Source organism: Equus caballus, chromosome 11 (assembly GCF_041296265.1).
Source record: "Equus caballus isolate H_3958 breed thoroughbred chromosome 11, TB-T2T, whole genome shotgun sequence".
NCBI classification, from domain to species: Eukaryota; Metazoa; Chordata; class Mammalia; order Perissodactyla; family Equidae; genus Equus; species Equus caballus.
Window position 1 is genome coordinate 24,249,373 of NC_091694.1, and position 21,807 is coordinate 24,271,179.

The following is a 21,807-nucleotide window of genomic DNA, read 5'->3' on the forward strand; positions in this document are numbered from 1 at the left end:
TCTGCCTCCCCTCTGGCCTGTGGGTTTGGTTTGCACCTGTGTCCGCAGGCTGTTTTGGGGCCAGCAGAAAACACAGACAAAGCCCCGGTTTGTCCCTTGACTCCAGGTAGATACCTTGGGGACAAATAGATCAGGTCATCCTTCGGGTCTCAGGGTCAGGTTCTAGCAGTGAGAGCAGACGAGGATAGCTCTGTGGAGACCCCTCTGTGCAGAAGAGTTTCTCTCACTTCTCAGGAAAGAAGCCATGCCCCTGCCCCCAAGTCTTGCAAGGCACAGACAGGGCACAGCCTGAAACAAGACAGATGCCTGGCAGCACAAATGCTCCACCAGTGGCATCAGGCTTTGCTATGCTTTGGTTTCTTTGGTCTAAGTGTACCAGAGTCCAAGCTTTCACTTCAGGATACTCAAGGCCAGAGGGGAAGGCACACTCCGTTGGTACAGAGTTAACAGTACGTACTCATTTGCCCCTAACAACACCATGCATGTATTTTACCTTTAACATTTTCATATACATTACTTAATATAACCCACACCTGTGAGGTAGGTATTAGCACCTCCCCCCACCCCCATTTTAAGAAAAGGGAAACTCAGAGTTTATGTGACCTTATCAGGATCATACAGCTAATACATAGTTGCATGGGGGTGGAACCCAGGTTTCAGACTCAGCATTTCTTCCCCATTCTTCTCTTCAAGGCCTCTTATGTCGTGTACCATATGCCCTCATCCCAGATGACTGCCGAATGGGGCTTTCCTCTGCCAGATACTATCAAGTCTTCTCATTCTTCAAGTCTCGGCTTCAGCACCAAAGGGCCCTCTCCGACACCCACCAGATCTAACTTGATAGGTCTCTCCTGCCACGTTCTCTATCTCAGCACCTGCTTATTTCTTACATTGTGCCTTTCTCAATCTCTACTTTTACTAATTTTTTTTAAAGATTTTATTTTTCCTTTTTCTCCCAAAGTCCCCCCCGCTACATAGTTGTGTATTTGTAGTTGTGGCATGTGGGATGCCGCCTCAGCATGGCTTGACGATTGCTGCCGTGTCCGTGCCCAGGATTCGAACCGTTGAAACCCTGGGCCACCGAAGCAGAGTGCATGAACTTAACCACTCGGCCACGGGGCTGGCCCCTACTTTTACTAATTTGTTTAGAAATGTGTGTGGTCCTTCTCCCCACCAGACTTTGAATCCTACGAGAACAGAGATAATGTGTCTGTCTTGTTCACCGTCGAATTCCTGGAACCCGGAACAGGGCCTGGCACGTGACAGGTGCTTAATAAGCATTTGTTGAGTAAGTGAATGAATAAATGAATTCAGGATGAGGGAGATCATGTATAAATATTCACAGACTACCTATTTTAAACAAATAATAATTAAAATGTACTTATCAATGAAACCATATTTTATATGCTGGACAAATATTTATTGAGTGCTTCCCATGTACCAGGTACTATTCTAGTCACTGGGATACAACAGTAGACAAAATAAACAAAATCTGTACTCTCCTCAAACTTATATTCAATGTTTTTGTGTGTGTGCATGCATTTCTGTGCAAGGCAGAAAATACACAAACAAACAAAATAGTATGTAAGTTGATGATAAGTGCTATGAAGAAAAATAGAGCAGGAATGAGGATGAGAAATGTGAGGGGTTGGGGAGAGCAGGACATTTTTATTAGGGTCATTTGAGAAAGCCTTCAGGAAGGTGACATTTGAATAAAGAGCTGAAGGAAGTGGGAGAGTGAGCCATGCGAACATCTGAGAACATCTACTGACCCTCTTTCTATTATGTTTTAGAAGGCACATCTGAATCTTCCTTGCCAGCTATCAGAGTTATAATAGTGGACATTAATCAACACTATCTGCTACGATGCAGGGGGAAGACACAGTATTTTATTTGTTTGGATTCCAGATCATCAGAAGTTATGTCAATGGTCATGCTGGCTCAGTATGTTATAAAAAATACTAGTTTGATTTTTTCGATGCCTTAATATTTCTGTGAGGTAGTACATTTTTAGCTCATATTTATAAAGACAGTACCAAAAAGCCTCCAGGGGCATTTCCTCACAGTGGGAAAGGGTCAGCTTGCAGAAGAAGGGAGGGAGGAAGACCTGGGAAGACAGAGGACTTAGGGAAGTGATGTGGCTCCATGGGGAGAGGTGGCAGAGGAGTTTGTTATAGGAGGAGTGGATGAGAAGGCACTGGAGAGGGGCAGAGGGTCTGGGGATGAGAGAGAAGGCCGGGGAAGGATGCTTAGGAACCACAAAATCCTCATCATCGCCACCTCCACCACCACAGTTGGTATTGTTATAATCACTATGGTCTCTACATCTTTTTGTGTGTGTGTGAGGAAGATTGGCCCGAGCTAACATCTGTGCCAATCTTCCTCTATTTTTTGTGTGAGACACCACCACAGCGTGGCTTGACAAGCAGCGTGAGGTCCACGGTGGGGATCTGAACCTCCGAAGCCCAGGCTGCTGAAGTGGAGCACCAGAACTTAACCACTGTGCCACCAGTCCAGCCCCTCTCTACGTCTGTTTTTGGTTTTTCTGCTTTTTCACCCCAAATCCCCTCAGTACATAGTTGTATATTTTAGTTGTGGGTCCTAGTTGTGGTATGTGGGACACCAGCTCAGCATGGCCTGACAAGTGGTGCCATGTCTGCGCCCAGGATCCAAGCCGGTGAAACCCTGGGCCGCTGAAGCGGAGCGGGTGAACTCAACCACTTGGCCACGGGGCCGGCCCTCTACATCTTTTTTTGTTTGTCTTTGTTTTTGTATTATTTTTATTTTTTTTTAGGAAGATTAGCCCTGAGCTAACATCCATACCCATCTTCCTCTACTTTGTATGTGGGACGCTTGCCACAGCTTGGCTTGATAAGCAGTGTGTAGGTCTGAGCCCGGGATCCAAACCTTTGAACCACAGGCCACCGAAGGAGAGTGCGGGAACTTAAGGGCTACTCCACCAGGCGGCCCCTGTCTACATCTTAAGTGCAGTGGTGAATAAGAAAATTCAGAGCCCTCAAGTTGAACGTTTCAAGGAAGATATTTTCCCCAAAGATGACGCCTCTCCAAACTCCCTCAACAGCGACTACAGGACTTTTTTCCCTCCTCAAGGCCTCCTAGCCCAGGGTGCCCCTTAAATGGGGTTCCATGTAAAAATACAAGCTCAGCATGCACAGTGTCGGGACAGTGTCTTCCACAGAGCATCACCCCAAGAGAACTTTCCAGTGTAAGCCTGGCGGCACTTGAGAATCATGCAAGTACAGTAGAAGAGCAGCAGCTGGAGTCTCCCTGGAATGAGGAAGCCAGAGCTGGATTCAAAAAGAATGCAGCCTGCATGTTCCCCTGTTCTCTGCCCTTCAGGGCGGGTGTGCTCAGTTGTCGGGGAGGGCCATGTGTATCTCCAACCAGCTGGAGTCTGCGAAGTATCTGGGCTCAGAATTGGTCCTCAACTCTCACACACACACATCCCTGCCCTTTGGAGTCTCCAGGAGACAAGTGCTTCAAACGGGTTCCCCTCTGTGTCTAGGTATATCTTGGAGGTGAGACCATTCCACTTCCTCTGACTCACCCTCCTGCTGCCACATTTCTGTGCTGTCTGTCCTAAGATTTTGGCATCTGTTCTTGTGTGACAAGAAGAAACAGATCCCTTGGGTAACAGCCTCTCTTTATCCTTCCTGCTATAATGTCAAGAGGGGGAGGTGTGTGTGGAATGTGAGGTGTGGCTGCGTGTGCCTCTGGCATCCTCCAGAGGGAACGAAAGCTTCTACACTTTGTCTGCAGGATGGGTTTCCAGGTGACCATCCTAAAGGCAGCTCTCATTTCTTCAACACCTTTGGATTTCTCTGGGATAATAAGGTTGTAGAGTGCGCCGAGAGTTGGGCAAGAAAGAAACCTCATGCTCAGCTTTACCCACGCATGAGTGGCTTTATACACAGGAGCTGATTTTTAAACTTTATGAATATGTATATTGTTATCTCCATTTAGCTCAGGAGGGCCCAACTAGTAAGTGGCAGAGCCAGATTTTTAACCCAGCTCTGAGTCCACAACGCCCACTCTTCCTACCTCACAATAGCGCCTCCCTGATTCTGACACGGCACGCTGAGAGCCTACACAAAGAAAATTACCCAACATTGTTCAGACTTCCAGGATGGCTGAACTCAGCTTCATAAAATGATTAAACAACATGGTCTCTTCATTGGATCGGTCAAGGAAGAGAGCATTTTAGGATTGAGAAAGAGTATGTGCCTCCTAAAATCAGCTGGTGATGCTAGTCTGTGCCATGCATTTCCACTGCTGTTCTGGATTCCTGCTCCAAGCTGGTGATTCTCTACTCTGGCTGCACTTAAGAATCACCTGAGGAGCTTTTACAAAATCCTGATGCCCAGGGCTGCTCTGGGAGACTCTGATTTAATTGGTCGGCAGTGAGACTGGGCATTGATATTTTTTACAAGCACCCCAGGTAATTCTAATGTGCAGCCAGGGTTGAGAAGCAATCTTCTAAGACAGCTGCGGAAGGGGTGCACAGGGAAGAGGCTGGCTTGCAGAAGAGCTTTACCTTTTTTGATGGTTTAATGGTAACAAGCTTGCTAATGATGTTTACCATGTAAGAAAGGGGGCCAGATGTCTGGATTAGCTAGAAAACTAATTGATTTCCTTGCAAGACATGCTAACATTTAGTATTGATGGGATGTAATCCTAGAATCTCTCAGAAGGGCTGTAAGGAAATCTCAGGCAGTCACCTAATACACTACCCTGGATTAGATGGAAGTTGGAGAGTGAGAAATATGTCTGTAGATTAGCAAAATTTAAAACATTTTTAAAGAAAGGACAAATAATGGGCAAGAAGAATGGCAGAAAGACTGGGTTTCTCCTTAGGGGAAAAAACAATTCCTGCTATTCCAGAAGAAATCTAAGCCCCAGCCAGTCTGCCCTCTCATATCCCCTTCTCCGAGGGTTTCCTGGCAGGTGTCATCCTTATGGGATGACTGGAGAATGGATGTGCCTGCTGGTGGCAACAATAGCTTTTCCTATGGAGGAAGCTGTGTCAACACAGGTATTACTGGGACAAGTGGGGATTTCAGTGTATAGTTAGCTGGCTCTTTTTATGACTCCAAGTGCCTGGGCATTAGAACGAACCCTCTTTCTGGCTTTTCACTGCCTTCTCTTCTCTCCTGGGCAGCCTGGAGTCACACTGGCAGGGCAAGGCCTGGCTTCACTGACGGCTCTCAGCCTCTCCCTTAGGGAGCAAGTGCATGTGCTCACTTTTTCCAGTGGTCTTCTCTGTCTGATTTAATGGATAAACCAGGACTGATGACACATCAGCATGGGATCTGTCTTTTGCTTCTTGGGTAATTGTCCCAGTAACAGCTGTCCTAAGCAAAAGCCGGGGGCGGGGGTGGGGGGGGAAGGGAGGAAGGTGGCTTCCTGGTGAAGAAGGACACACCCTGGATTTTACAAGGTTAATTAGTGGGTTCTGAGAAGGACGTTTACACCTGCTCAGACTTGATTGGAATTCTAGACAGAGTGGAAGACAGTCTTTCGATCTCTACCCTTTACCATGGAGTATAAATATCCTGGATGCCCACACCCTGCCAGGCCTGCCCGCCTGCTGCTGATTGAGATTCTATCTATATTCTCCTCAGCCCTTGCAATGGGCCAGTAATTCTTTGTCTTTCCTTTTTCCTTCTTTGTGTAACTGCTAAGCAGGAAGCTTTTTCTAACTACCTCCAGTCATTCTTTAACTCAATACAGTCTTGATCCATCTCTCTCTCACTAGACATATAATAATTATTATACACATTTAAATACAATACTTGAAGTTAGGAGGCAAAAGAAAATGAACGGGATGATGTGGGCAAAAACAAAAGACCTCTCCACCCGTCTCCCACTCCTTCCCTAAGGATTAACCAATGCATAGCCCAGTTAATGCTATGTTAACAGCAGGCTCCTATTCGAAGTGCCTGCTACTCCCTCCACACCCGGGACCCAAGAAAGGAAAGGAGAGGATGGGCAAGAGTGCTATTTCAACAAACCTAGGAGGCATTAAAAAGTGACCCAATGAATGTAGGCTTTCCAAGTGATGTGACGATATCACACATTATCTCCCCAATGTGGCCTTCCCACCGACAGCTGCCATCTCATTTCAGTGACTATTTACCTTATTTGATTTCATGTTAGTCAGTCTTATATCCACTATATAACTTTATTTCTCATCCCAGGCACCAGTACCCTGCTATGTAGCTCAAAGAAAATTGGAAAATACAAATGGACTTCTCCAAGAGCCAATTTTGTTGGCACTAAGGTTTCCTGACTCCCCAAAGATAAAAGGTTGCCCAGTTGTTTTTCTTTTAAACTGTCAAGTTTTAAAATTGTTCTGTATTTGCTGTGTCAAACAAATGACCACTCACAGCCTGCAATCTCCTTCTCCCTTCTCAAAATAGTCTTGTATTTAAGCCCTGTGACTTTAGTCTAGCCTTGATATCTTTCAGTTCTATGGTTTTTAAATATTCTCTTCTCAACCCCCTTGCTATATTTTAATTTTTATTATTTTTTATTGAAGTATAGTTGATATATAATACTCTGTTAGTTTCAGGTGTACAACATAGGGATCTGACATTTATTTGTTATTGATCACCCTAAGATGTTACCATCTGTCCTCATACAAAGTTATCACAGTATTGTTGACTATATTCCCTATGCTATGCATTACATCCCATGGCTTATTTTATGACTGGAAGTACCTTTTATCCTCTTTACCTATTTCGCCCTTTCCCCACCCCCTCAGTATTTTAGAGTTAATGATCACACCTCAATTTCTCTTCCCTTCTTATGCATCAGTGTATTTACCTTCATGGTCTTATTAATTCAGGGGCTGAAGGGTCTATTTCCTTGGTAATATACTGTATCCTTCAAAACCACAGCTCCTCCAAGTATGAATTTCTGCTTTTGACAGGAACTTTTTTTTTCAAATTTTTTTATTTTTTCTTTTTCTCCCCAAAGCCCTTCCAGTACATAGTTGTACATTTTTAGTTGTGTGTCCTACTACTTGTGGCACGTGGGATGCCCCCTCAGCGTGGCTTGATGAGTGGTGCCATGTGCGCACCCAGGATCCAAACCGGCGAAACCCTGGGCAGCGGAAGCGGAGCTGGCTAACTTAACCACTCGGCCCCTGGCGGCCCCTTGACAGGAACTTTTTATCACAGGCCTGCCTGCTTGAGTTCATTTTCAATTATTCAGTATTTATTGAGTGCCTACTATGTTCCAGGCACCATTCTAGGTTTTAAGACTCAACAGTTAACGCACAAAATTCTAGTCCTTGTTTATATTCTAGCATTTACCAGGAGACAGACAGTAAAATGAATAAGGAAAACGTGTTCTTTGAATCAGTCTTTGAAATGCGTAACTAGGGAGCCGGCAGGTGGTGTAGTGGTTAAGTTCCTGGGCTCTGCACTTGGGGGGGGGGGGGGGGGCGGGGCGGGGGCAGCGGGCCAGCCCTACACACTGTTCATCAAGCCCTGCTGTGGCAGCTTCCCACATTCCCATATACAGAAAGTTTGGCACAGATGTTAGTTCAGGGACAATCTTCCTCACCAAAATTTTTCTATATGGTGAAAATGCTTTATAATCTGTGAATCACCCCAAATTATGAGCCTCCTAACTCTCCAAACAAGTGATGGACTCGATGTTCTTATCTAATGAGTTACCAGTTGGCCTTGTCCTTAGTTATACAAGGACCAATGACTCGCACACTAGATTAGGCAGATCTTCCTGGGAGTCAAGAATTTGAGTTGACGCCTTTGTCCCACAGCAAGCAACAGACTCCAACTCGGTGATTCAGAGATTGCCGAAATGCGGTCGTCGGACCAGCTGCATTAAAATCACGCAAGTCGTTTACTGAGTTAACGTCCAAGTTATCGCCGCCACCCCCGGGTAAGTCAATCAGAATTCCGGGTGCGGGCCTCAGAATTTGCAAGTTTAACATTTCTCCAAATGATGTTGGGGATAAACTAACGTTTGAAAAATCACAAAGATGTTGGCTAGGCGAGACTGGAGAACACCAGAAACTGTGGATAGTTCTTCAAAGGAGACTAAGGTTGGTGGGATGTCGAACAGGGGACACCAGAGAGGAGAGGGAGAACTCTTCGGGGTGTTTCTATCAAGACATAAATCCCCAATTACACCACATCCCTCACTCCGCCGACGTCCCACCACCGTCCGACGTCCCACCACCGGCGGGGCAACCAGCCCGCAGGGCTGTCCCCGCCACGTGACCCTTGCCTGGGGCACGCGGCGCAGACGACCCCGACTGGCGTGGGACGCTGCGAGTCAGGCTCCGCGCAGCGGAAGCTGGGAGAGTGGTTTCCGCTGCCAGCACCCAAGATGGAGGCACGAGTATCGCCACCACACCAAACACACGCTCTGTGCCCCGCCTCGGCTTCCTCGGGTCTCAGCGGACTTCTGCAAGTCACCGTGGGAAGCCTCCAGCGGGTGATTCTGCGCTCCGCCGGCGATACCACCTCCTATGCCCGGCCCGAGGCCCTCATTCCCCAGCCGCAGAATGCACTGGAAGCGCTCAGCCTGCACACTCCACTCCGCGCCCAGCCAGTAATACCACCCACGGCCGGCGCACGGCGGCGGTGTCCAGAATGCCGGGCGATAGGGCCTTCGTCCCACTTATTGGTGGGCCCACGCCGCGGGGCGGGCCTACACGCCCATTGGGCCGCGGACCATGTCAGTCTTGGGAAATCGGGAGAGGGAGGAGGAGACACACTCAGCTATTGGGCTCTCTCTTCTGTCAATCAAAGCGACATCCGGCGACAGCCATGGTCTCGGCTCGTTGATTGGAGAAACGTGTTCGTGGGAGGACGGAGGGGGCGGGCTTCCTACTGAGGTGGGAGGAGGAGGGGGCGGGGAGGGAAGCGGAGGCAGGGAGGTCTAGGCCAGCCGGCGGTGGCGGCGGCGAGGCCAGCACTCGGGCCGAGGGCCTGCTGTGGCGGCAGCGGCGGACGCTGAGCTCAGCAGCGGGTATCAGGCACATTCCTTTCCCTGAACGGGAGGGGCGCAGCGCCGCGGGGCCGAGGCTTATGGGGTGAGGGGCGGCGGGGTGGAGCTGAGGGGCAGGAGGCGGGAGCGGGCGGCCGAGCGGTGCTCGCGTCGGGGCCGGGCCCTGGGCCTGGCAGGGAGGGGCCGCGAGGCAGGGGAGAAAGCTGGCTCGGGTGGGTTGGACTGGGGAGGGCTGAGGGCAGGAGAAGGCGTGGTGTTAGGCCCGGGTTGGGAGCGGGGTGGGGCCATGGGGACGGAGGGCGGGGTGGGGTTTGGCAGAAGGGTGGGTCAAGGCCAGGAAAGTAGCACTTGTTCGCTGCTGTCCCAGAAGGCTAGAAGCCGAGGCGCCGAGAGCGGGCATGGCGACTTGGTCCCAGCCAGACTCGGGTATCCGGGGCAGGGTGGGACCGGGCTCAGCCAGAGGCTCTTGGGAGGTCTTAGTAATGAAATGCGTGAGAACGGGAGAGTAGTGTAAGCCGGAATTCTGGGTCGCAGTTGTGTTTACTCTAACCAAATAAGGGTGTGCGTGTGTCGGTCCGTCCCTCTTCCCCTTTAGGATGAAGCTGGTAGATGGGTCACAACAGTAAAGAGGGGACAGCTGTATCTTGCTTTGAGGTTAATGAAAGCTCAAAAGTAGAGACCAGAAACTGCACCAGAAGGACGTGCAGATTTACTCCCTCCCCACCTAGCTGTCTGGGTTTAGAGCTTGGCCATATCCTCCTGCTTTGGCTGAGAAGGTCATATGAATGGAAATAAAACCTGCCTATGCAAATTCTGGACCGAATAATCCTGCCTCAGTCCGCCCCCCCCCCCATCCTTCTCACCCACCCTCCCTTTTTTTCATATGAGAGCGATAGGAAAGGCAAATCAGATTTCGAAGTTGGAAAAACAAGACCTTTTTTTTTTTTCTATAAGTGGTGGCCTGAACGTTGTCCTCAAGTCTTTTTACACTGTCTCCCATAAGGGATCTCTCCCTCCCCTTTAGAACTGTAAGGGACGAGAATTGTAGGCAGTTTTCTCCTGAGAGCTGGGAAACCAACTTTCCTTTAAGATAGGAAATGCACTTCTCATGCTAAAAATAGAAGCTGTGTAGTCTGTGTATGGGGTGGGGGGAGGGTTGGTAAATCAGATAACATGTAAAGTATTTTGGATGCTCTGGGCATTATCTGCTTATCCAAAACAAGCTAGCTTTCAGGGCATTGCAAATTTTATATCCAGAAACTGGGATCTTTTGTGAGCCCTATTTTCCTTTCATAGTTGTTGTTTTGTGTGTAACAGATTTTTTGTTTTCCTGGGGGTATATGATAGTTGCTTTATTTTTAAATAAAAAATAAAAGTGGCCTTTTAATATGCTTTCTACTTTTTGCCTTGATAACGGTGGGAAAATTACGGACTCTTATCCTGTTGCTCTTGTGACTCCCATTTCAGGTTTCTCTGGAAACCCCCCTGGTAAGTGTGGAGGAGGAGGGACACTCTGACCCAAGACAAAAGGCCTGTAGCTCCAGCCAAAGAAAATAAACCTTAGGAGGGAGAAGGAAAAAAAAAAACCCGTCAGCTGTTCCTGAGAACAGCCTGCAGTGGAATCTACAGAGAGGACGACTAATGTGAGTGAGGAAGCAACTGTATGGACGGTGCAGACAGTAGGTCACGTGGGCCCTCAGGGCCGGGACTGCCTTAGGAGCAGTCGCACTTTCTGAGGTGAGGTGTCGAGAAGGGAAAAGTGAATGTGGTCTGGAGCGTGGCCTTGGCTCCGCGGGGTGTGCTTTCCTCTGAGGCCGTCAGGGAGCTCAGCCCCTTTGTTCTGCCAGGGTGGGGTACAGGGTTTGGCACTGAGGAGGGTAACTTGCTGGCTGCAGCAGCAGAGCAGTGGCCTTGATTTGCCTTTCGGAAGATTTAAAAACCAAAAAGCATAAACATTCTGGTCCTTCAGCAATGCTTTCTCTGAAGAAATACTTAACGGAAGGACTCCTCCAGTTCACCATTCTGCTGAGTTTGATTGGGGTGCGGGTGGACGTGGATACTTACCTGACCTCACAGCTCCCCCCGCTCCGGGAGATCATCCTGGGGCCCAGTTCTGCCTACACTCAAACCCAGTTCCACAACCTGAGGAATACCTTGGATGGCTATGGTATCCACCCCAAGAGCATAGACCTGGACAATTACTTCACTGCCCGGCGGCTCCTCAGTCAGGTGAGGGCCCTGGACAGGTTCCAGGTGCCGACCACTGAGGTAAACGCCTGGCTGGTCCACCGGGATCCGGAGGGGTCTGTCTCTGGCAGCCAGCCCAGCTCAGGCCTCGCCCTCGAGAGTTCCAGTGGCCTCCAAGATGTGACAGGCCCAGACAACGGGGTGCGAGAAAGCGAAACGGAGCAGGGATTCAGTGAAGATTTGGAGGATTTGGGGGCTGTAGCCCCTCCAGTCAGTGGAGACTTAACCAAAGAGGTTAGTGGCCACATGGAGGGGTGGGCGGGAGGGGTTTGGGGTGGGGGTGGGGGTGGGGGATCCTGGAGGAGGATGGTGATAGTACCAACCCCTGTAAAGAACCAGAGGTTCTAGGGTGGGTCTCAGGCATTGTTCTTGGATAGGAATGGGCTGAATTGTCTGACTGAGACTGGGGGCTGGGAGCATTTCCTTGTGTTGAACCATTGACCCACCTTTAAGTGTACTGTCAGGGCAGTGGGAGGTTCCTAGAACATGCCAGCGTGTTTACTGCTTGGATTTCAACATGACTCCGGGAGCCCGGGTGGGGGAGGGAGTCATGTTGTGATGGGCTTTGGTGCGGTGTATATCTGTTGCTAAGACACAAATACTTTGTGGACTCTTGCCTTGTACCTTCCCCCACATCAAAACACACATACATATCCTGAAGTTCTCCTCCCTTGTGGTCAGGCCTGTTGTTGTAAGGTCCTGATAAGTCGACTCTCCTGGGCTTGAGCCAAGGGGTAGATTTACATAGTTATTCTTGGCCATGAGAGGGCCAAGGCTCCCATTCTTTGCTCAAGGCCCACTGCAGGGAGGAGGAGGAGAGGGCTAGGAGCTAGAGGAGAAACTGCCTCTGCTGCCTAAGTCAGCTTGCTCTGAGTATCAGAGATCTTTAGCTCCTGACATGGGGCTGATGTATACTGTTCTGGGCAGAAAGTCATGCAGGTGCCTTTAACAATGTGAGTGGCACTGCCCCTATCCTACCACCATGATGATAAGACTGCTTTCAACTTTGTGTTTGGCCCTAGCTTGCCAGTTGCCCTTAAGGAGCTTGAAAACAGGCCTGCTGCAGTCTCCTGGCCATTAGGGAGAGAAGGCTGGATTACGCTGCGCTGGGTTTTCCGGAGTTGAGTCTTTGGTGGGGCATCTTTAGGAAGGGGGGATGTGGAAGTATGTAAAAAGTTTTACAGATGCTGCAGAACTTGGCTCTTTCTGCCCACCACTCGGACCAGGTTTCATCTCCCATCCTGTGTTTGGGCCTGTTCCTGAGTTAAGTTCTCTGAATGTTACTGACCATCAAAGCATGTGGCTTTCTCTGGGCCAGTGGTCCTCAACTAGGGGTGATTTTGCCCCCCAGGGGACATGTGACTATGTCTAGACACAGTTTTGGCTGTTACAACTGGAGGAAGTGCCATTGGTATCTAGTGGGGAGAGGCCAGGGATGCTGCTGAACTTCCTAAAATGCACAGGACAGCCCCTAAATGATAGAATGAACTGGCCCCAAATGTCAGTAGTGCCAGGGTTGCTCTGTTTCTGCTCAGCTGGCTCAGACTGGATCTACTTTGAGAGAGACTAGAATTATCTGAGTGTGGGATCCATGAGCATTCCTTACCTTTCAGTGCCTCTTTTCTAGATTCATACAGTGCTCCTGGGAACTTTACCTCTCTTCTGCTTCCTCTGTCCTTTTCTTTCAAATGGGCTCCAGTCTTGGCACAGCGATCTGAGGAAGTATGCCTCCCAGCCTCCTCTTCTCTCCTCCTGCCCCATTGTAGCTCCCCAAGGGGTGGGTGTAATTGGACTCGCGCCTGGGAACCCTGGAGGGATAGCTCCATTCCTATTCCTGTGGAGAGGTCTCCCGGGATGGGATGGGATGGGATGTTTTGGATATAATTGGATGGCTTGGGGTGGAATAGGATGGGACTTTGACTCTGCTTTCCTCCATTTATTGGCTTTTATGAAGGTTGTGCTTTCCCTGACCCCAGGCCTTCACTGCTCCCTTTGGGGGCTAGGGGTGGGTCGTCATTGGAGGCCCAGGCTGAGTATGGGGGAAGGGAGGATTATTATGTGTCTAGAACAACATTTCCTCAGCAACTCGGGGATAAAAATACCCAGGTCCCGAGCATGTGACAGGCACTGCTGGAGCTGGTATTATCCCTGGGGTGGCAGCGCTCCCCTGCTGCCAGGCCTGTTCGATGGACAGCCATAGCCCAGGCCCTTGTCAGGGATAGGATTCCCCTCGAGGTTGGCACTCTGCCCAGAGCAGGGGGTGGCCTTTGTACAGCTCTTCCCAGGCGAGGAGCAGTCTGTGACCAAGGAGAACATACTGTCCCTGACCTGACCTTAGGCTCAAAGGGAGCAGCAGTGAGGATGGGAGTTGGACTAGTGATCCTGATTCTCTCAGGAGCTTCTTTCCTGCTTTAGAGATGAGGGCCCAGGGTCGGGCACAGAATGGTCTTGAACTAGCTGGGCTAGAGTGAGCGTGGGGGACACCTTTGTAGACAGGATGTTGCAGAGCACCTGTCTCCTTCAGTGCTGGCCTTTCAGGCTCGTGTTGCCCTCCTCTTGTCGGGGCTGGGCCTGGCCAGCACTGTGACATCGCTGCACGTGTGCAAATGGCTTTCCCTCTTATTCTTACCTGGCCTGTTGTAGGGTCACAAAGCCCCTGGCTCACAGTGGGTCTGGGTGGACTGGGTTCCTGCCCAGCCTAGCCTGTGATCCTTGGGCTTGAGGACAACTGGCCACAGCCCTTCTGAGGAACGGGAAAACTCCTTTCACTTCCAGGGAAGAACTTAGATTCCCGGAGAGGCTGCGGGAGGAGTGTCTGCCCAGTCCTGAGTGGGCTGGGCAAGCAGGATGCGACAGGAGGGAAAGTGGCACCCCTTCCCCCCAGGGCTCTCTCACTGCGCCACCCTGGCTGGCTGACTGGGCTGGGTGGGGCTGCCCGCCCCTGGGTGCGTCTCCTTGAGGAGACGGAGGCGGCCCAGGGATGGGCTGGTTCCTTGCGGCAGCTTCTCCAGCTGCCCTGGTGCAGAGATTGGCTCCCGGCTGCAGCTAGGTAACAGGCGGTGGGAGGGGATTGGCTCCTTGCGCATCTCCAGCGGAGACTTGGGGGAGGAGATTGGCTCTCGTCGCAGCCTAGGTAACGACAGTGGGAGGGGATTGGCTCTTTCCGCAGCCCAGCTGCTGACCTGGGGGAGGGGATTGGCTCTCTGCAGCCTCAGCAGTGACCTGCGGGGTGGGAGGGGGAGGGGATTGGCTCCTTGCTGCAGCCTAGGTAACAAGTTTGGGGGGCGTGGGGAGGGGGAGAGAGGGAGGAGCGGGAGGATAGGCCCAGGAGGGAGCTTGCTTTCCTCTGCAGCTTGAGCACGGAGCATGGGGTGGGAGTCCCATCTCACTGCAGCCTCTGCGGTGAGCTCAGGGTGGGGGCTGCCGGGCGCCTGAGTGGAACTGGGGTTGTGAGGTGGGAGGGGGCTGCTCAAGGATGGAAGAAGGGGGCTGGGCTGGGCTGCCCAGGCAGCAGCACGGGCGGGGCACCCTCCTCAGGCCCCTCGGAGCTAGCAAGGGGCCACCCTTCCAGCCTGGTGTGCTCCCTGCAAGCCAAGAGCTCCGTGCAGCCCCCTGTCCGGCTTCCCGGCACCGGCTGCCCTGGGGCTCATCTCGCAGACCATGACCCGCCTGGACCGCAGCTCTCACAGTGGTGGGGGCCATGCCAAAGGGAGCCAGCCCCTTAACTCTTTGCTGGCTGGTCACCGGGTGGCCCAGCCCCCCTCTGCTCCTGGGTCCAGGGCTTCTGTTCAGGTTGGTGTATGTGGGGAGACTAAAGGGAGAGGCACATCTGGGAGGTCTTAGGATCCGGGAGGGTTATGGTGGGAAAGGGATACCTAGTCTGGCTAGTCTGGGCTAGGGAGGTGGGTCTAATCTAAGGATATGGCTTTCTGGAAAGTGTCTGTTTTTTAACCTCTGAGTGGAAGGCAACAGTTGAGGGTTTCTTCAGCTCTAGAGGAGCGGCATGTGTAGGAAGCCCTAACGGCTCTAATTTATTGGGGTTCTATGCTAGTGGCAGTGGGGGTGGCAGTAGATGGAGGAACTGATCAGGAGCCACCAGGGTAGAACAGGAGGGAGGCATTTTGGTGCTTGAGGTGGCAATTGTGGCTGAGCAGTGATGGGGGCTATGTCCTTGAGGGGGTTGACTGCTGGGGAGTCAGTGAGTCCTGGGGTGTGGTAAGAAAGGGAGTGAGAGCACTGGTGTGAGGGGACACCATGGGGCCGGCCGGGGCAGGGGTGGGGTGCTCAGTGAGGATCACCTGACTGCCTGAGGTTCTCTGGGGTTGAGGCAGCTTGCTAGGATCCGCTGAGAGTGGGGATTCTGGCAGGGATGGATCTTGAGGTGAGCCTGGGCTTTAAGAGTTGTGGGTGTTCAGCTACTCCAGCCTCAGCCAGGGGAGGCTGTGGGAAGGGGTGGAGACAGCCTGTCGTTGTCACTGGTTGCATCAGGTGGTTGCAAATGCAGGGATTTTCCTCGCCAGCCCACCCCACCCCTTTATGCAAATGAAATGGCACCATAGGCTGATGCAAGCCTGGGCACCTCAAAGCAATTCTGCATGACAATTCGCCTTGCTTGCTATTGCCAGTTTCCTACAAACCAAGTTTTAAGGGATTCCCATTCTTGAAATGAGAGGTGTCTCCTACTACCCCTTTCTTCTTATGTCGCGGTGAGGTGGCCCTGCTTTTTTGGCCCAGCTGTGTCTCTGGTCCCGATCCCAAGCCCACAGATCTGTGTGGTGATGGTCATGCTAGTGGGTTTTTTTGAAGGCTGGTGTCTGGAAATGGATGAATGAAGCCTTACTGGTACGAGGGGCCAGGGTACAGGCTGGCAGGTGTAGGGCTGGGAGGGGCCCCACCCAGGACTAACTGAAAGGATGCTAGGAGGGACCTGTGAGGGGCAGGACAAGGAGGAGCCCCTGGACTTGAGACCTAAAGTCATGGTGATCTGTCTTTCAGGACATAGATCTGATTGACATCCTTTGGCGACAGGATATTGACCTGGGGGCTGGGCGTGAGATTTTTGACTATAGTCATCGCCAGAAGGAACAGGATGTGGATAAGGAACTACAAGATGGAGCGGAGCAGGAGGACACCTGGCCAGGCGAGGGTGCAGAAGCTCTGGCACGAAACCTGCTAGTGGATGGAGAAACTGGGGAGAGCTTCCCTGCACAGGTACTCCCACCTCTGCCCAGTTCTAGAAACTTCCCCTTAGAGAAGGCAAGTAATGTCTGTGGGATGGGCCTGAATTATATTTTGGGTTGAGGTCTCTAAGTCACAGTGAGTGGGCTGAGGGGCCAGACCTTGGTAACAAACAACACAGCGGAGGCAACACCTGGCAGCTTCCTGCTTGCGTCGGGACTCTTCCACTCTCCCTCTGTTCTTCCTGGAGTTGGGGACCCGGGGCAGCCATTAGCCTGGGAATGGAGGGAGAGTGCAGGCCTGCAACCACGTAGGTCCTCCTTTAGTTTCCCCTCCAAAAGGGTGGGAAAGAGGCTTTGGCCCGCACGCGGCAAAGGCGCAGGTCAGTCAGACTTACAGTTGCTGTTGCCACAGGTGCCTGGTGGGGAGGACCAGAGGGCCCTGTCCTTGGAAGAGTGCCTTAGGCTGCTGGAGGCCACCTGCCCCTTTGGGGAGAATGCTGAGGTGAGCAGGACTCCAGGGAGAGCCCACCGAGCCAGCAGGGCAGCCTGCACATGGTGTGTCCCTGCGCGGCTGCCTGAGGGGCCAGCTCTTGCTGTTGGCCTCGTCCTAGCTGCTGGGGGTGAATTCAGAGGAAGGAAGAAACAGAACCTCACTGGCAGTCTCTGGGAGGAAAGCAGAAAGTGGTCTTTCCTTCTCTGTTAAAACCTCTGTGTTTTGCCCTAGTTTCCGGCAGACATTTCCAGCATAACAGAAGCCGTGCCTAGTGAGAGTGAGCCCCCAGGTCTTCAAAACAACCTCTTGTCTCCTCTCTTGACGGGGACAGAATCACCATTTGATTTGGAACAGCAGTGGCAAGATCTCATGTCCATCATGGAAATGCAGGTAGGACTATCAGAGCACAGACCTGTGGGACTGTGTGTGGGTCATCTTAGCACTCAGTTGCTTTTTCATCTCTAGGAAGAGAAAGAGTAACACCTCTCTGTCTGACCCATGGGAAAGTAGGAACCCTGACAGGTAACTGTCCAGCTGTCCTTGGGACAGTGCGGGGTGGAGTCAAAACCCTGGGGCTGAGTCTTCTAAAGCAGGCCTGCCTCCTTGGTATGCCTTCTTCCTTCCGTCAGGCAGATAACCACTTGGCTGGGTGCCTCCAAGGTTTAGCATCAATAAAAGCCAACATTCAGGCAGTGCTTTACAGCCGTTGTCATCGCTTGGCCCTCACAATCATCTAATCAGCCCTTTATTATTTTAAAGTGAAGAAATTGAAGCTCAGAGAGGTTAAGTGACATGCCCATGGTCAAACAGCAAGTGGTGCAGCTAGGTTTTCTAACTTCAAGGCTGGGTGTTCTTTTCACTGGGCTGATTTTGCAGTGAAGAGGCAAGGCCGTCAGAGTTAGGTAGTTTTCTTCCTCTCCCTCCAAGGTAGGGAATCTGGCCAAAGATGGCAGGAGCTGGTCAGTCCTGCATTGGGGTGGAGTCAGGAGGAACCCATCTCTGCCAGGCCTAGTGGACCAAGCGGGGCCAGGAGCTGATGCTGTGGGCTCTAGTTTCCAGTCTCTTGCCTTTACAACCGTGGAGCAGTGCCTGTGTAGCGTGCCTGCTAGTGTGAGCACCCCACCACCCCTGGGAAGGAGTCTGCTCCAAGTGAACTATGATGCCTTTCTTCCCTCCCAGGCCATGGAAGTGAACACATCAACAAGTGAGATCCTGTACAATGCCCCTCCTGGAGACCCACTGAGCACCAACTACAGCCTTGCCCCCAACACTCCCATCAATCAGAATGTCAGCCTGCATCAGGCGTCCCTGGGGGGCTGCAGCCAGGACTTCTCACTCTTCAGCCCTGAGGTGGAGAGCCTGCCTGTGGCCGGCAGCTCCACGCTGCTCCCGCTGGCCCCCAGCAATTCCACCAGCCTCAACTCCACCTTTGGTTCCACCAACCTGGCAGGGCTCTTCTTTCCACCCCAGCTCAATGGCACAGCCAATGACACAGCAGGCCCTGAGCTGCCTGACCCGCTGGGGGGTCTGCTAGACGAAGCCATGCTGGATGAGATCAGCCTGATGGACCTGGCCATTGAAGAAGGCTTCAACCCCGTGCAGGCCTCCCAGCTCGAAGAGGAATTTGACTCTGACTCAGGCCTCTCCTTGGACTCCAGCCATAGCCCTTCCTCCCTGAGCAGCCCTGAAGGCAGCTCTTCTTCCTCCTCCTCCTCCTCCTCCTCCTCTTCCTCTTCCTCCTCCTCCTCCTCTGCTTCTTCCTCAGCCTCTTCCTCCTTTTCTGAGGAAGGCGCCGTTGGCTATAGCTCTGACTCTGAGACCCTGGATCTGGAAGAGGCTGAGGGAGCTGTGGGCTACCAGCCTGAGTATTCCAAGTTCTGCCGCATGAGCTACCAGGATCCGTCTCAGCTCTCCTGCCTGCCCTACTTGGAGCATGTGGGCCACAACCACACGTACAACATGGCGCCCAGTGCCCTCGACTCCGCTGACCTGCCACCACCCAGCACTGTCAAGAAAGGCAGCAAGGAGAAGCAGGCCGACTTCCTAGACAAGCAGATGAGCCGGGATGAGCATCGAGCCCGAGCCATGAAGATCCCCTTCACCAATGACAAAATCATCAACCTGCCTGTGGAGGAGTTCAATGAGTTGTTATCCAAATACCAGCTGAGCGAGGCCCAGCTGAGCCTCATCCGTGACATCCGGCGCCGGGGCAAGAACAAGATGGCGGCGCAGAACTGCCGCAAGCGCAAGCTGGACACCATCCTGAACCTGGAGCGGGATGTGGAGGACCTGCAGCGCGACAAAGCCCGACTGCTGCAGGAGAAGGTGGAGTTCCTCCGGTCCCTGCGGCAGATGAAGCAGAAGGTCCAGAGCCTGTACCAGGAGGTGTTCGGGCGGCTGCGGGATGAGAATGGGCGACCCTACTCACCCAGTCAGTATGCGCTCCAGTATGCCGGGGATGGCAGTGTCCTCCTCATTCCCCGCACCTTGGCCGACCAGCAGGCCCGGCGGCAGGAGAGGAAGCCAAAGGACCGGAGGAAGTGAGCCTGGGGAGGAAGGGGGGTTGACGCTCACCAAGATGGAAACTGGAGAAGGGCTGGGCCTGGACCTGGACCTACAGTGGGGACTTTCATGCCTTCTTATCCAATTGATCTTCTCAGATGGGATGACTGCGGGTCAGTGGACAGGAAGAGGCAGGCGCAGGCGCTGTCTGGCTCAGCTTCCCTCACTGCGGGAGGTGGAAGTGGCCAGACTGTTTGGGTGGACAGGGTCTTCACCCCTACTCCTTTTCTTTGAGGGAAGGGGTGCTGCTGGCATTGCTAGAGGCCAAAAGAGGAAGGAAGGGACTTGTGAGAGGAGAGGAAAGTAGAAGAAAGTCTCATTCCTGGAAGGAAGGAAGGACAGAAGGAAGGAAGGAAGGAAGGGAAAAACCCCAAAAAAATCAAAGCGGGAAGAAAACCAAAGAGCAGGTTAAGGTTGGCTCTGGCCAGGATTCCAGGCAGCAGGTTTTAGGTGGAAGTAGGTCATTGGTGTGAATAAACCCCACTTCACCCCAGGGAGGGGTGGTGCACTGACAGGGTGGGTTCAGGGAGGGGCTTTGTGAACTCTTTTCTGCTCCTGTGCTTTGGCATCCCTGAAGGGGCGCTCTCGGATATCTCTGTAGTGTTTCAATCCTAGGGGAGCCACTGGGACCCAACACTGACTTGGAGGGTTAGGGTCAAAGGGGAGAGGGAACAGAAAAGGATCATGAGGCCCGTGTTGCAGCAGCCCCAGCACCAAGCATGTCACTCACTGCCCTGCCACTCCATCTCCCTCTGCCCGGTCACCCCTGAGCTGAGGCTCCCCCATCTCCATCAGAGCCTGCATGTGAATGCTGTTCTCTTCCTGCCCGCGTGCCTGCCCTCACTGGCTGCCTGCAGCTCTTCTGCAGCTGGGGTGCTGCCAGTGCCCCCAGTGCTGGGCCTGCCACCTTCCTCTTGTGGGGGCTGCTCTGAGGCAGGGGGCTGATGTGGAGAAGCCAGGCAGTATTCAGCACAACTCTGGGGAGTGACCCTTCCCTCAGGCCTCCCCTCCTAACAACTGGGCTTGTCACTGGAGAAAACAAAAACCACAAAACCCGGCAACAAACAACAAAACTAGTCCTCTTAGAGTTTCTTGCGCTTTGATTTTTTAGGGCTTGAGCCCTGTTTCACTTATAGGGTCTAGAATGCTTGTGTTGAGTAAAAAGGAGATACCCCAATATTCAAAGCTGCTAAATGTTCTCTTTGCCATAAAGACTCCGTGTAACTGTGTGAAACACTTGGGACTTTTCTCCTCTTGTCCTGAGGTCTCCGTCTGCTTTCTTTTTTGGGTTTCTTTCTAGGAGAATGAGAAGTGCATGTAATGGGGACTGAGAGCGCCCCCCTCCCCAGGCTCTAGGCCACAGGCAGCTTCTCCGCACCCCCAGCTTAGCAGGGGCTCCCGGAGGACTGCCTGGGGGAGGCAGAGAGGGGAGTGCCAAGGTGGCCAGATGGTTCCAGGACCACAGTGTCTTTATTTTTAACTGTTTGCCACTGCTGCCCCTACCCCTGCCCGGCTCTGGAGTACTCTCTGCCCCAGACTAGCAGGAGTGAGTTCAGGGGGGAGCGCTGATTCTCCCCGCAGTGTTGGGGGGGGGGGCATACCTTCTAACTGAGCAGTAGGGATAGAAGGCACGAGCCTGGGAACTGCTTTTATAAATTATTTTCCTTGTAGATTTTATTTTTAATTTATCTCTGTGACCTGCTAGGGAGAGGAGAGAGAGAGAGAGAGAGAGAGATGCTGTGAGCACATGACAAAATAAAATAAAATAAAATGGATGATTCATTCTGAAGTGCAATTTTTCCCTACTTTTGAATTTAAATTGACTAAAGGAAACAGGCCGCATGAGGGGAGGACCAGCCATTGTGTGGCTAAGGCAGAGCTCATGTGGGAAGGTGGGTGGAGAGCAAGGGAGGTTGACAATGAGGAATTTAGGAAGACAAAAGAAAACTCTTGAATACTGCATTAAGCCTTCCAAGCAGGTGTTCTGTACCTCTCCAGGCTTTGCCAGCTGAATCTTCTTAGGAAGGATTCAGAATCCTGTTTGCACCTCTTTCTCCTAGAGTGGCTGGGCTGGGTGGAGGTGGTGTCACCTGGCCCGGCTCCTTGCCTATCCACCTGCGACAAACCATTTTTAATCCTGATTGTGCTGTTATTTCTCTGGTGGCCCCACCTGCCAAAAGGGTGCTGAGCATTGGAGTGTAGGCACACTGATGGCTGTAATGGTGAAAACCTCAGTAATCAGTGTAACAGAGCAGGGCCACAGAACTAGAGAAGCAGGAAGCTAGACCCGGGTTTGAGGCACTGGAAAACCTCCCCAGCTGA

The 21,807-nt window shown here is 52.1% G+C and overlaps 1 protein-coding gene across 19 annotated transcripts; it reads left to right on the forward strand.

Moving 5' to 3' along the window:
• The first annotated feature begins 7,532 nt into the window (after nt 1-7,532).
• NFE2L1 (NFE2 like bZIP transcription factor 1) lies at nt 7,533-21,267 on the forward strand. Of its 19 annotated transcripts, none has more exons than XM_070226218.1 (6): nt 7,533-7,929; nt 10,471-11,484; nt 16,246-16,461; nt 16,843-16,932; nt 17,155-17,313; nt 18,103-21,267. In XM_070226218.1, exons 2-6 carry the CDS (start codon nt 10,975-10,977, stop codon nt 19,465-19,467), a joined length of 2,340 nt encoding a protein of 779 aa, XP_070082319.1. In that variant the 5' UTR covers nt 7,533-7,929; nt 10,471-10,974; the 3' UTR covers nt 19,468-21,267. The 19 variants fall into 19 exon arrangements, with proteins under 19 accessions (XP_070082319.1, XP_070082322.1, XP_070082325.1 ...); XM_070226221.1 differs by having other exon boundaries at nt 7,756-7,929; nt 16,279-16,461; XM_023652664.2 differs by lacking the exon at nt 7,533-7,929 and adding an exon at nt 8,867-9,024.
• The last annotated feature ends 540 nt before the right edge of the window (nt 21,268-21,807 follow it).